The sequence below is a fragment of the Nerophis lumbriciformis genome, linkage group LG05 (genome assembly GCF_033978685.3).
Source record: "Nerophis lumbriciformis linkage group LG05, RoL_Nlum_v2.1, whole genome shotgun sequence".
Lineage (NCBI taxonomy): Eukaryota > Metazoa > Chordata > Actinopteri > Syngnathiformes > Syngnathidae > Nerophis > Nerophis lumbriciformis.
In genome coordinates, this window is record NC_084552.2 from 6,395,001 (window position 1) to 6,409,440 (window position 14,440).

The window sequence follows — 14,440 nt, forward strand, 5'->3', positions numbered from 1 at the left end:
TAATCATATACAAGAGACATTTTCAGTTTACAAACATTTAAGATGGCACCAAATATGAACACTTCATTAATTTTGCCTGATGACATCGCTTCCTGTACACATGGGCCATTTTGGAGAGGCCCCACCCCCTATGTCACTTCCTGTTTACACAGTGGGTCGCCACTTCACCGTGTGTTTCTTCTCTCGCCAGTCACCAGGTTTTGTCTCTTTTTTTTTTTTTCATTATGGGTCCAAAAAGAGCCAACAAACCAGCCCTCCAAGAAGGAGGGATTTGCTGAGGACTTAGAAAGGACTATTTGCGAGCAGTACGCCAATAACGACAACATTGTGGGTCACTATTAAAGCACCGCCAAAACTGAGGCACGCTGGACAGATTCCTGCTGCTGCGAGGACCAAGTGAAGTCCAGCCTGGTCCAAGGACCAAGTGAAGCCCAGCCTGGTCCAAGGACCAAGTGAAGCCCGGCCTGGTCCAAGGACCAAGTGAAGCCCGGCCTGGTCCGAGTGAGACCAACACAGGAGGAAAGGGATTCTCCTCTTTCTACCTTTGCTCCTTTCTTCACCTTGTTTGTTGTCTCTGCATGTATTGACACAAAATATATAGGATTTGACCTTTTTTTGTTCATTGGAGCAACATGGTTGTTAATGTTAACCTTTTTCACAGCACCAAAAAAACTTTGGTGTGTGCGTGCATTGACAGTTCAGCTTGATAATTATATTTATACATATATACCTTCTGCCTGAATGCAGCTGAGATAGGCTCCAGCACCTCCCGCGATCCCGAAAGGGACAAGCAGTAGAAAATGAGTGCGTGTATATATATATATATATATATATAATGTGTATGTATATACACTTTATATTGTCTTTAAAAAGTGTACATATTAGAGATGCGCGGTTTGCGGGCACAACCGCGGAGTCCGCGGATTATCCGCGGATCGGGCGGATGAAATAAAAAAAAATTAGATTTTATCCGCGGGTCGGGTCGGGTCGGGTGGTTGAAATAAAAAAAAATTAGATTTTAAATAGATTCAGGCGGGTGGCAGTTAAACCAATTGGGAAATATATATACATAGTTAAATGTTGTTACCCACATACGAAAAACGAGCAGGCACCTGCAGCATATGCCACAACAGAAGAAAAAAAAAAAAAAAGAGATGGACACTTTTACGGAGCGGAGAAGGGACGCCTCGCCGGGGTCCGGGACCGAGGCCACTTCCCCCGAGAGGGCCCCACCGGGAGCCGTAGCTGAGGCGATCCGCGAGAAGGGCCCGACGCACGTCCAGGGTCACCACCGCGCCCACCGCACCGACACCCCGCCTCGTCCGCCTTCGCCGCGGCCGGCGTCACGCGCAGCAGGTAAGCAGCTTACCTGCCCGCCACCCCCGTGGCCGGGGGCTCGTAACAGGGGTCACTCCGCGCGCAGTGCGCTCACGAAAGGGGTGGGGCTCACCCTGGTTGATATAGACAGCAGGACGGTGGCCATGGAAGTCGGAACCCGCTAAGGAGTGTGTAACAACCCACCTGCTGAATCAACTAGCCCTGAAAATGGATGGCGCTGGAGCGTCGGGCCCATACCCGGCAGTCGCCGGCAGCGAGACGCGCTTGGAGGTGCGCTCAGCGCGGCTCCCATATGATTGCGCACTGGTGTGCGTCTGGGTCGTGACAGCGTGGCACGCGAATGTCTGTGCTGCATTGGATCAGTCTCCTTTCTTTAACAGGCAAAAGCTTTATAACCTCACTAATGCCTTGCATCGTCTATATTAGATATATAACAACGGGCGGGTGCGGGCGGGTGCGGTTCTGATCAAATGTTACATCGGGTGGATGGCGGATGGTTGACGACTTTCTGATGCGGTTGCGGATGAAATAATTGCCTATCCGCGCATCTCTAGTACATATATTTCCTAAAATATAGACTATACGAGGCGAGAACCAACTTCAAAATTACAGCGGAAATTTTGATGGGCCTCCTATCTGTGCCCTGAACCTCTAGTTTAGTAAATCCAAATGAGTTAAAATAGCTAGCATAAAACGTTAGCATGCTAACATTTGCATGTTGACATAGGACAAGTTAGCAGACTTTTAAGATGGTGCCATGTAATAAAATGCACTTTTTTTGATGTAAACATACAAAATTGGCAAAATAGCCAGCACAAAGTGTTAGCATGCAAATATAAGAGACATTAGCACACTTCTAAAATGGTGCCAAGTATAAAAAAACATGATTTCTATGTTAAAACACAAAATTAGCCAAAAAACTAGCATAACATGTTATCATGCCAGCACATGACAATACCATACTGCACTATTTGTAGGTGTAAACCTACACAATTAGCTCAAAAGCTAGCATAAAACATCGGAATGCTAATATAAGAGACTTTAGTCTGCAGCATCGCGTGGACATCGGGGGTGGTACCTCTGGATTGGCAGACCGGGGTGGTGGTTCCTCTCTTTAAGAAGGGGAACCGGAGGGTGTGTTCTAACTATCGTGGGATCACACTCCTCAGCCTTTCCGGTAAGGTCTATTCAGGTGTACTGGAGAGGAGGCTACGCCGGATAGTCGAACCTCGGATTCAGGAGGAACAGTGTGGTTTTCGTCCTGGTCGTGGAACTGTGGACCAGCTCTATACTCTCGGCAGGGTCCTTGAGGGTGCATGGGAGTTTGCCCAACCAGTCTACATGTGTTTTGTGGACTTGGAGAAGGCATTCGACCATGTCCCTCGGGAAGTCCTGTGGGGAGTGCTCAGAGAGTATGGGGTATCGGACTGTCTGATTTTGGCGGTCCGCTCCCTGTATGATCAGTGTCAGAGCTTGGTCCGCATTGCCGGCAGTAAGTCGGACACGTTTCCAGTGAGGGTTGGACTCCGCCAAGGCTGCCCTTTGTCACCGATTCTGTTCATAACTTTTATGGACAGAATTTCTAGGCGCAGTCAAGGCGTTGAGGGGATCTGGTTTGGTGGCTACAGGATTAGGTCTCTGCTTTTTGCAGATGATGTGGTCCTGATGGCTTCATCTGGCCAGGATCTCCAGCTCTCGCTGGATCGGTTCGCAGCCGAGTGTGAAGCGACTGGGATGAGAATCAGCACCTCCAAGTCCGAGTCCATGGTTCTCGCCCGGAAAAGGATGGAATGCCATCTTCGGGTTGGGGAGGAGACCCTGCCCCAAGTGGAGGAGTTCAAGTACCTCGGAGTCTTGTTCACGAGTGAGGGAAGAGTGGATCGTGAGATCGACAGGCGGATCGGTGCGGCGTCTTCAGTAATGCGGACGCTGTATCGATCCGTTGTGGTGAAGAAGGAGCTGAGCCGGAAGGCAAAGCTCTCAATTTACCGGTCGATCTACGTTCCCATCCTCACCTATGGTCATGAGCTTTGGGTTATGACCGAAAGGACAAGATCACGGGTACAAGCGGCCGAAATGAGTTTCCTCCGCCGGGTGGCGGGTCTCTCCCTTAGAGATCGGGTGAGAAGCTCTGTCATCCGGGGGGAGCTCAAAGTAAAGCCGCTGCTCCTCCACATCGAGAGGAGCCAGATGAGGTGGTTCGGGCATCTGGTCAGGATGCCACCCGATCGCCTCCCTCGGGAGGTGTTTAGGGCACGTCCGACCGGTAGGAGGCCACGGGGAAGACCCAGGACACGCTGGGAAGACTATGTCTCCCGGCTGGCCTGGGAACGCCTCGGGATCCCCCGGGAGGAGCTGGACGAAGTGGCTGGGGAGAGGGAAGTCTGGGCTTCCCTGCTTAGGCTGCTGCCCCCGCGACCCGACCTCGGATAAGCGGAAGAAGATGGATGGATGGATGGATGGAAATTAGTTAAAAAGCTAGCATAAATGTTAGCATGTTGACATAGGACAAGTTAGCATACTTCTAAGATGGCGCCAAGCATTAAAAATACACTATTTTTAGGGGTAAATATACAAAATGTGCAAAACAGCTAGCACAAAACATTAACATGCAAATAAATGAGACGTTAGCATACTTCCAAAATGGTGCCAAGTATCAAAAACCACCATTTTTCTGTTAAAACATACACATTTAGCTAAAACGTTAGCATAATAAGCTAGCACTTGACAGTGTAAGAGGAAATACCAAAATGTACTATTTTTAGGTGTAGCCATAAAACGTTAGCATACTTCCAAGATGGCACCGAGTATCACAAATCATCATTGCCAGGTTTAAACATAGAAAAATAGTTACAAAAAGCCTCACTGTGTCAACCTTCTCACGAGTATGCTAACAGTTCACTATAGGAAGGTTTGGCTTTGCCAAGCAATTCAATGAATAAATGGAGGGTGGCGTTAACCCCCACTGTTACCTGACAGGCGGCGTGCAAAGGTGAGTGCGGTTAGTGACAAACACAAAACAGGTGGCGTTTGCATGACATCATCCTTACCGCTGTCATCCTCCATGTCATCCTCCATGTTGTCCGCCATGCCGGTGCAAATGAGTTGCTGCAGCACCGCCTCCGCTATGGGCATCACCATGGCCGTGGTGGAGGTGTTGCTGAGCCACATGGACAGGAAGGTGGTGCAACACATGAAGCCCAGCACCAACCTGCACGGGAGGACACACTTTAGTCATGTGCTGCACATCCAACAAGTTCATCAAAGTAAGGTCCATCCATCCATCCATCCATCCATCCATCTTCTTCCGCTTATCCGAGGTCGGGTCGCGGGGGCAGCAGCCTAAGCAGGGAAGCCCAGACTTCCCTCTCCCCAGCCACTTCGTCCAGCTCTTCCTGTGGGACCCCGAGGCGTTCCCAGGCCAGCCGGGAGACATAGTCTTCCCAACGTGTCCTGGGTCTTCCCCGCGGCCTCCTACCGGTCGGACGTGCCCTACACACCTCCCTAGGGAGGCGTTCGGGTGGCATCCTGACCAGATGCCCGAACCACCTCATCTGGCTGCTCTCGATGTGGAGGAGCAGCGGCTTTACTTTGAGCTCCTCCCGGATGGCAGAGCTTCTCACCCTATCTCTAAGGGAGAGCCCCGCCACCCGGCGGAGGAAACTCATTTCGGCCGCTTGTACCCGTGATCTTGTCCTTTTGGTCATAACCCAAAGCTCATGACCATAGGTGAGGATGGGAACGTAGATCGACCGGTAAATTGAGAGCTTTGCCTTCCGGCTCAGCTCCTTCTTCACCACAACAGACCGATACAGCGTCCGCATTACTGAAGACGCCGCACCGATCCGCCTGTCGATCTCACGATTCACTCTTCCCTCACTCGTGAACAAGACTCCGAGGTACTTGAACTCCTCCACTTGGGGCAAGATCTCCTCCCCAACCCGGAGATGGCACTCCACCCTTTTCCGGGCGAGGACCATGGACTCGGACTTGGAGGTGCTGATTCTCATCCCAGTCGCTTCACACTCAGCTGCGAACCGATCCAGTGAGAGCTGAAGATCCTGGCCAGATGAAGCCATCAGGACAACGTCATATGCAAAAAGCAGAGACCTAATCCTGCAGCCACCAAACCAGATCCCCTCAACGCCTTGACTGCACCTAGAAATTCTGTCCATAAAAGTTATGAACAGAATCGGTGACAAAGGGCAGCCTTGGCGGAGTCCAACCCTCACTGAAAACGTGTCCGACTTACTACCGGCAATGCGGACCAAGCTCTGGCACTGATCATACAGGGAGCGGACTGCCACAATCAGACAGTCCGATACCCCATACTCTCTGAGCACTCTCCACAGGACTTCCCGAGGGACACGGTCAAATGCTTTCTCCAAGTCCACAAAACACATGTAGACTGGTTGGGCAAACTCCCATGCACCCTCAAGGACCCTGCCGAGAGTATAGAGCTGGTCCACAGTTCCACGACCAGGACGAAAACCACACTGTTCCTCCTGAATCCGAGGTTCGACTATCCGGCGTAGCCTCCTCTCCAGTACACCTGAATAGACCTTACCGGGAAGGCTGAGGAGTGTGATCCCACGATAGTTAGAACACACCCTCCGGTTCCCCTTCTTAAAGAGAGGAACCACCACCCCGGTCTGCCAATCCAGTGGCACCGCCCCCGATGTCCACGCGATGCTGCAGAGTCTTGTCAACCAAGACAGCCCCACAGCATCCAGAGCCTTAAGAAACTCCGGGCGGATCTCATCTACCCCCGGGGCCTTGCCACCGAGGAGCTTTTTAACTACCTCAGCAACCTCAGCCCCAGAAATAGGAGAGCCCACCACAGACTCCCCAGGCACTGCTTCCTCATAGGATGACGTGTTGGTGGGATTGAGGAGGTCTTCGAAGTATTCCCTCCACCGATCCACAACATCCGTAAGTAAGGTCAAAAAACACATTCAAGGACATCAAAGAGCACAGATGCCTGCTCTACATACAGCTACAAAAGAAAAAGACAACAAAAAACACAAAATGAACAATAAATAGCATATAAAGCAGGAAAAAGGCCACAAAACTTTACACACATTCCTTCCCTTCATGCATCAAGAAGTGCGAGCGCTTACATGCCAGGCTTGGCCCCCGCCATCATCACCATGCGCAGGGCCACGCGCTTGTGTAGGTTCCACTTCTCGATGGACGCAGCCAGACAGATGACTCCCATCAGCAGCAGGGTGGTGTCTTTGCTGTACTCCGCCGCCACCTGCACACACCAGCAAATGTTCACTTCCTTTTGTTGTCTGACAGGAAGTCACCCTCCCTCACCTGCACACACCAGCAAATGTTCACTTCCTTTTATTGTCTGACAGGAAGTCACCCTCCCTCACCTGCACACACCAGCAAATGTTCACTTCCTTTTATTGTCTGACAGGAAGTCACCCTCCCTCACCTGCACACACCAGCAAATGTTCACTTCCTTTTATTGTCTGACAGGAAGTCACCCTCCCTCACCTGCACACACCAGCAAATGTTCACTTCCTTTTGTTGTCTGACAGCAAGTTACCCTCCCTCACCTGCACACACCCGCAAATGTGCACTTCCTTTTGTTGTCTCTCAGGAAGTCACCCTCCCTCAACTGCACACACCCGCAAATGTGCACTTCCTTTTGTTGTCTGACAGGAAGTGACCCTCCCTCACCTGCACACACCAGCAAATGTTCACTTCCTTTTGTTGTCTGACAGGAAGTCACCCTCCCTCACCTGCACACACCAGCAAATGTTCACTTCCTTTTGTTGTCTGACAGGAAGTCACCCTCCCTCACCTGCACACACCAGCAATTTGCTCACTTCCTTTTGTTGTCTGACAGGAAGTCACCCTCCCTCACCTGCACACACCAGCAAATGTTCACTTCCTTTTGTTGTCTGACAGGAAGTCACCCTCCCTCACCTGCACACACCAGCAAATGTTCACTTCCTTTTGTTGTCTGACAGGAAGTCACCCTCCCTCACCTGCACACACCAGCAAATGTTCACTTCCTTTTATTGTCTGACAGGAAGTCACCCTCCCTCACCTGCACACACCAGCAAATGTTCACTTCCTTTTGTTGTCTGACAGCAAGTTACCCTCCCTCACCTGCACACACCAGCAAATGTTCACTTCCTTTTGTTGTCTGACAGGAAGTCACCCTCCCTCACCTGCACACATCAGCAAATGTTCACTTCCTTTTATTGTCTGACAGGAAGTCACCCTCCCTCACCTGCACACACCAGCAAATGTTCACTTCCTTTTATTGTCTGACAGGAAGTCACCCTCCCTCACCTGCACACACCAGCAAATGTTCACTTCCTTTTGTTGTCTGACAGCAAGTTACCCTCCCTCACCTGCACACACCCGCAAATGTGCACTTCCTTTTGTTGTCTCTCAGGAAGTCACCCTCCCTCAACTGCACACACCCGCAAATGTGCACTTCCTTTTGTTGTCTGACAGGAAGTGACCCTCCCTCACCTGTACACACCAGCAAATGTTCACTTCCTTTTGTTGTCTGACAGGAAGTCACCCTTCCTCACCTGCACACACCAGCAAATGTTCACTTCCTTTTGTTGTCTGACAGCAAGTTACCCTCCCTCACCTGCACACACCAGCAAATGTTCACTTCCTTTTGTTGTCTGACAGGAAGTAACCCTCCCTCACCTGCACACACCCGCAAATGTTCACTTCCTTTTGTTGTCTGACAGAAAGTCCCCCTCCCTCACCTGCACACACCCGCACATATTCACTTCCTTTTGTTGTCTGACAGGAAGTCACCCTCCCTCACCTGCACACACCAGCAATTTGCTCACTTCCTTTTGTTGTCTGACAGGAAGTCACCCTCCCTCACCTGCACACACCAGCAAATGTTCACTTCCTTTTGTTGTCTGACAGGAAGTCACCCTCCCTCACCTGCACACACCAGCAAATGTTCACTTCCTTTTGTTGTCTGACAGCAAGTTACCCTCCCTCACCTGCACACACCCGCAAATGTGCACTTCCTTTTGTTGTCTCTCAGGAAGTCACCCTCCCTCAACTGCACACACCCGCAAATGTGCACTTCCTTTTGTTGTCTGACAGGAAGTGACCCTCCCTCACCTGCACACACCAGCAAATGTTCACTTCCTTTTGTTGTCTGACAGGAAGTCACCCTTCCTCACCTGCACACACCAGCAAATGTTCACTTCCTTTTGTTGTCTGACAGCAAGTTACCCTCCCTCACCTGCACACACCAGCAAATGTTCACTTCCTTTTGTTGTCTGACAGGAAGTAACCCTCCCTCACCTGCACACACCCGCAAATGTTCACTTCCTTTTGTTGTCTGACAGAAAGTCCCCCTCCCTCACCTGCACACACCCGCACATATTCACTTGCTTTTGTTGTCTGACAGGAAGTCACCCTCCCTCACCTGTTAGACTTTCAGATGCCCGAACCACCTCATCTGGCTCCTCTCCATGTGGAGGAGCAGCGGCTTTACTTCGAACTCCTCTCGGATAGCAGAGCTTCTCACCCTATCTCTAAGGGAGAGCCCCGCCACCCGGCGGAGGAAACTCATTTCGGCAGCTTGTACCCCTTTCGGTCATAACCCAAAGCTAGGTGAGGATGGGAACGTAGATCGACCGGTAAATTGAGAGCCTTGCCTTACGGCTCAGCTCCTTCTTCACCACAACGGATCGATACAGCATCCGCATTACTGAAGATGCCGCACCGATCCGCCTGTCGATGTCACGATCCACTCTTCCCTCACTCGTGAACAAGACTCCGAGGTACTTGAACTCCTCCACTTGGGGAAGGGTCTCCTCCCCAACCCGGAGATGGCACTCCACCCTTTTCCGGACGAGAACCATGGACTTGGAGGTGTTGATTCTCATCCCAGTCGTTTCAAACTCAACTGCGAACTGATCCAGTGAGAGCTGAAGATCCTGGCCAGATGAAGTCATCAGGACCACATCATCTGCAAAAAGCAGAGACCTAATCCTGCAGCCACCAAACCGGATCCTCTCAACGCCCTGACTGCGCCTAGAAATTCTGTCCATAAAAGTTATGACCAGAAATGGTGACAAAAGGCAGCCTTGGCAGAGTCCAACCCTCACTGGAAACGTGTCCGACCTACTCCCGGCAATGCGGACCAAGCCCTGACACTGATCGTACAGGGAGCGGACCGCCACAATCAGACAGTCCGATACCCATACTTGCCAACCCTCCCGATTTTCCCGGGAGAGTCCTGAATTTCAGTGCCCCTCCCGAAAATCTCCCGGGGCCACCATTCTCACGACTTTCTCCCGATTTCCACCCGGACAACAATATTGCTACACCATCCTTCACTCGGCGCCATTTCCGGCCGGACAATAATAACGGTTACACCCCGAAGTCAAGCGCGGGAAGTACGCTTGCAAGTTCCAAAATGATTGGAAAAAATTATTTCAGTTCATCCAGGACAGCTCGAAGGGGAAGGGTTATGCTGCCGGCAAAATTTGTAGATCAGACTTCTCCATTGAACACGGTGGCCGAACGGATATAGTCACTCATGAACGGTCAGAGAAGCACAAGGCTGGTCACAGCCCAGTATTATGGGCCACCTTGCTAAATGGATATAGTCACTCATGAACGGTCAGAGAAGCACAAGACGGCCACAGCCCAGTATTATGGGCCACCTTGCTAAATGGATATAGTCACTAATAAACGGTCAGAGAAGCACAAGGCTGGTCACAGCCCAGTATTATGGGCCACCTTGCTAAATGGATATAGTCACTCATGAACGGTCAGAGAAGCACAAGGCTGGTCACAGCCCAGTATTATGGGCCACCTTGCTAAATGGATATAGTCACTCATGAACGGTCAGAGAAGCACAAGACGGTCACAGCCCAGTATTATGGGCCACCTTGTTAAATGGATATAGTCACTCATGAACGGTCAGAGAAGCACAAGGCTGGTCACAGTCCAGTATTATGGGCCACCTTGCTAAATGGATATAGTCACTAATAAACGGTCAGAGAAGCACAAGGCTGGTCACAGCCTAGTATTATGGGCCACCTTGCTAAATGGATATAGTCACTCATGAACGGTCAGAGAAGCACAAGGCTGGTCACAGCCCAGTATTATGGGCCACCTTGTTAAATGGATATAGTCACTCATGAACGGTCAGAGAAGCACAAGGCTGGTCACAGTCCAGTATTATGGGCCACCTTGCTAAATGGATATAGTCACTCATGAACGGTCAGAGAAGCACAAGGCTGGTCACAGTCCAGTATTATGGGCCACCTTGCTAAATGGATATAGTCACTAATAAACGGTCAGAGAAGCACAAGGCTGGTCACAGCCTAGTATTATGGGCCACCTTGCTAAATGGATATAGTCACTCATGAACGGTCAGAGAAGCACAAGGCTGGTCACAGCCTAGTATTATGGGCCACCTTGCTAAATGGATATAGTCACTCATGAACGGTCAGAGAAGCACAAGACGGTCACAGCCCAGTATTATGGGCCACCTTGTTAAATGGATATAGTCACTCATGAACGGTCAGAGAAGCACAAGGCTGGTCACAGCCTAGTATTATGGGCCACCTTGCTAAATGGATATAGTCACTCATGAACGGTCAGAGAAGCACAAGGCTGGTCACAGCCTAGTATTATGGGCCACCTTGCTAAATGGATATAGTCACTCATGAACGGTCAGAGAAGCACAAGACGGTCACAGCCCAGTATTATGGGCCACCTTGTTAAATGGATATAGTCACTCATGAACGGTCAGAGAAGCACAAGGCTGGTCACAGCCTAGTATTATGGGCCACCTTGCTAAATGGATATAGTCACTCATGAACGGTCAGAGAAGCACAAGGCTGGTCACAGCCCAGTATTATGGGCCACCTTGTTAAATGGATATAGTCACTCATGAACGGTCAGAGAAGCACAAGGCTGGTCACAACCCAGTATTATGGGCCACCTTGCAAAATGGAGACCCGAGGGTGTAACTTATGCCGAGACAAAGATGGCTATGCTGATAGCTACAAGCAACATCCCGTTCTCATTTGCCCATTGTTTTCAACAAATCCGTGAAGGATATGTTCCCGGATTCAGAGATCGCTCACCAGGCAGAACAAAGGCTACTCAAATAGTGAAAGGTGAGTGCATAAGGTTGCCACCCATCCCTTATGATACGGAGTCGTCCCGTATTTTAAGATCAAATTGTTAAAAAAAAAAGTTTTTTTTAAAAGTAAGCAGCAAGTACAGTACAGTTAGTAGCAAACTGTGTTTTCATTACTGTTGATAGGTGCCATTGGCCCGGAATTGGACAAGGACGCGATCGACTGTGCCAAAACCAACCCTTTGGTCTGATGTGTGATGAAAGCACAAACAGAAAGTATCTATTTTGAATGGGCTGTGCTACTGGCTGCCAAGCATTGCACCTTCAAATACAACCACGTGTAGAGGAGTGTTATGTGTGTATATGTGTAAATAAATGAACACTGAAATTCAAGTATTTCTTTTTGTGTGTGTGTGTGTATTAATATATATATATATATATATATATATGTATGTGTGGGAAAAAAAATCACAAGACTACTTCATCTCTACAGGCCTGTTTCATGAGGGGTTCCCTCAATCATCAGGAGATTTTAATGGAAGCATTCACATACCATGGTTTATATAGGGCACAGAGTGGGTGGGTACAGGCTGGCGTAGGGGCGTGGTGGTTGGCTCATGTGTTACCTAGGAGGTGTTTCCGTCTGTGGCGGCATGCTGATACAATTTCGCTGCGCTTGTTGAGGGATGACAGGTCTGGACGGTACATAATAAACAGTTTCTTTTTCAAGCATAGGTTGCATCTTTTATTACCACTATTGTAAGGTGTGCTGGATGCAAGAATTTGCCATGTTATTGAATATTCAACATTATTGTCTTTGAGGTCCCAAATGTGTTTGCTGAGTTCTGTGGTATTCCGCAGGTTTTGGTTCCTGAAAGAAGCCTTGTGATTGTTCCATCTGGTTTTAAACTCTCCCTCGGTTAATCCTACATATGTGTCGGATGTGTTAATGTCCTTGCGTGTTACCTTAGATTGGTAAACAACTGATGTTTTTAAGCACCCCCCGTTGAGTGGGCAATCAGGTTTCTTGCGGCAGTTGCATCCTATATATATATATATATATATATATATATATATATATATATATATATATATATATATATATATATATATATATATATATATATATAATGATAATAATAATAATATAATAATATAAAATGTAATAATCACTTATTCTTCTCTTATTTGATACTTTACATTAGTTTTGGATGATACCACACATTTAGGTATCGATCCGATACCAAGTAGTTACAGGATCATACATATTTAAAGTTCTCATGTGTCCAGGGTAGGTTGTACGGTATACCGGCGCTCATAAAGTACCACGGTACCAATGAATTTAAAATGGTACTTTATTGCCTCTGAAAAATATTGTTACTTTTTTTTTTTTACGTGACATTGCTGGTTTTACGAGCAGAGGAGCATGTTGGGAAGTGCACACACACACACACACACACACAGAGTACTTACAAGCAGACACAGTGTGTAGACAGAAAAGGGAGAATGGACGCATTTTGGCTTAAAAAGTAAAGATAAAGGTGAAGTTATAACACTGAAACATCCTCAGGAAGAGGTGCTTTAAGACATGGCTAGCTAGCTAGCGGCTAACATCCATCCACAGCAAATAGCCTGAACTCTGCTAAGCAATGTGCTCTACATACAACACACAAACAATGTGGTCTACATACAACACACAAACAATGTGGTCTACATACAACACACAAAGACAAAGATATGTTTCAAAGGGCCAATTTGTTTCAGGCCAGAAAACTATTTGAAATAGCTGCAACATAACATACATAAGTAACAAACAGCATAATAACAACATAGCTGTAAAGCTGGCTTCACCCAAGGAAGGCACACATGACATACACAAAGCTTAACCAGGCATTTTTTTCTCTCAAGGAATTGTGAAATAAAATTATGTCTTCAGGAGATCAACACTGTACTGAAGCCCAGAACACTCTACGCATTTCCCCAGTTTTAGTTCCGAGATAAGGAAAGATTGGCCTGGCCCACTAGCATCCCTCTTTATGTTTGTGAACTTTATAGTCTATACATTTAGAGTGATGTGATAATCAAACACTCTAGAAGTCTAGAATGAAAGCGTATATACGAGAATTGACAGTGTGTGTACCTTCAGTGCTGAATGATGAGCAGAGGCAGAGTTTGGAGTGTCTTCTTTAGCTTGCTTTTCATTTTTATGTGCTCACTGTCCACTGTGTCTAGGAACTTGGAAAATGTTTTCGTGCCATTTGCTGTTTGACGCCCGCTATCATGCTAATTAGCTGCCTGAAAGATGGTGACTCCACTGTAGAAATAGCCTGCATGTCTTCTAGCACATACGCTGCAATGGCTCTATCAATGTTGTCCTGGCTAGCAGTTAAAATCCAGCCGCTGTTGCTTAGGTGGAGATGAAGTGTGTCTCTCTTTACTAGCTTCGTCGAAGCATGTTGCTTTTGTAGCTGTTTCAGCAGATTTGAATTGCTGTTTTGGGCAGTAGATAGGATCTTTGATCCAAGACACAACTTAAATTTAACTAAAATGTTATTTTCTTTGTGCTTGACAAAAGAAAAGTAGTGAGAATATCTCCATGTTAAGAAACTCGACTTCGGCTCTGCCATGATGTCTTGTTTGTAATGTTACTGCATACGTTTTTAAAACGTATTTAAAAAAAACAAAACAATTTTGTGACAATAAAAAATATCAATGTAATGTATTGACAAGTTATGGTTTTTGTACTTGGTATCGTTACAGTCGATATTTGTATAGAGCCACTCATTTGTTTACATTGAGGAGTGCTAGCTTGCTGTTAGCCGTGAATTATTGTATCCTCTTACGGTGTGTAGTGAAGCATGTTTAGCTATTCCTCGTCCTCCAGTGATAATGTTACGTGTAAGAAACGTACATTATTTGTCACCATAGAGGCCAGGATTAACCATTTAGAAGTAGCTAGTAGTGTGGACTAATGTTAGTCGCATACTTAAATTTAAA

The 14,440-nt window shown here is 47.9% G+C and overlaps 1 protein-coding gene across 2 annotated transcripts in view; it reads right to left on the reverse strand.

The window, feature by feature from the left end:
• slc13a4 (solute carrier family 13 member 4) overlaps positions 1-14,440 on the reverse strand; it is a 111,193-nt gene that overhangs the window by 57,716 nt on the left and 39,037 nt on the right. For both annotated transcript variants that reach the window (XM_061961369.2, XM_061961367.2), the window contains exons 3-4: positions 6,459-6,595; positions 4,389-4,549 (exon numbers count right to left, since the gene is read on the reverse strand). In XM_061961369.2, coding sequence (XP_061817353.1) covers positions 4,389-4,549; positions 6,459-6,595 — 298 coding nt within the window. The remainder of the gene's footprint in view (positions 1-4,388; positions 4,550-6,458; positions 6,596-14,440) is intronic.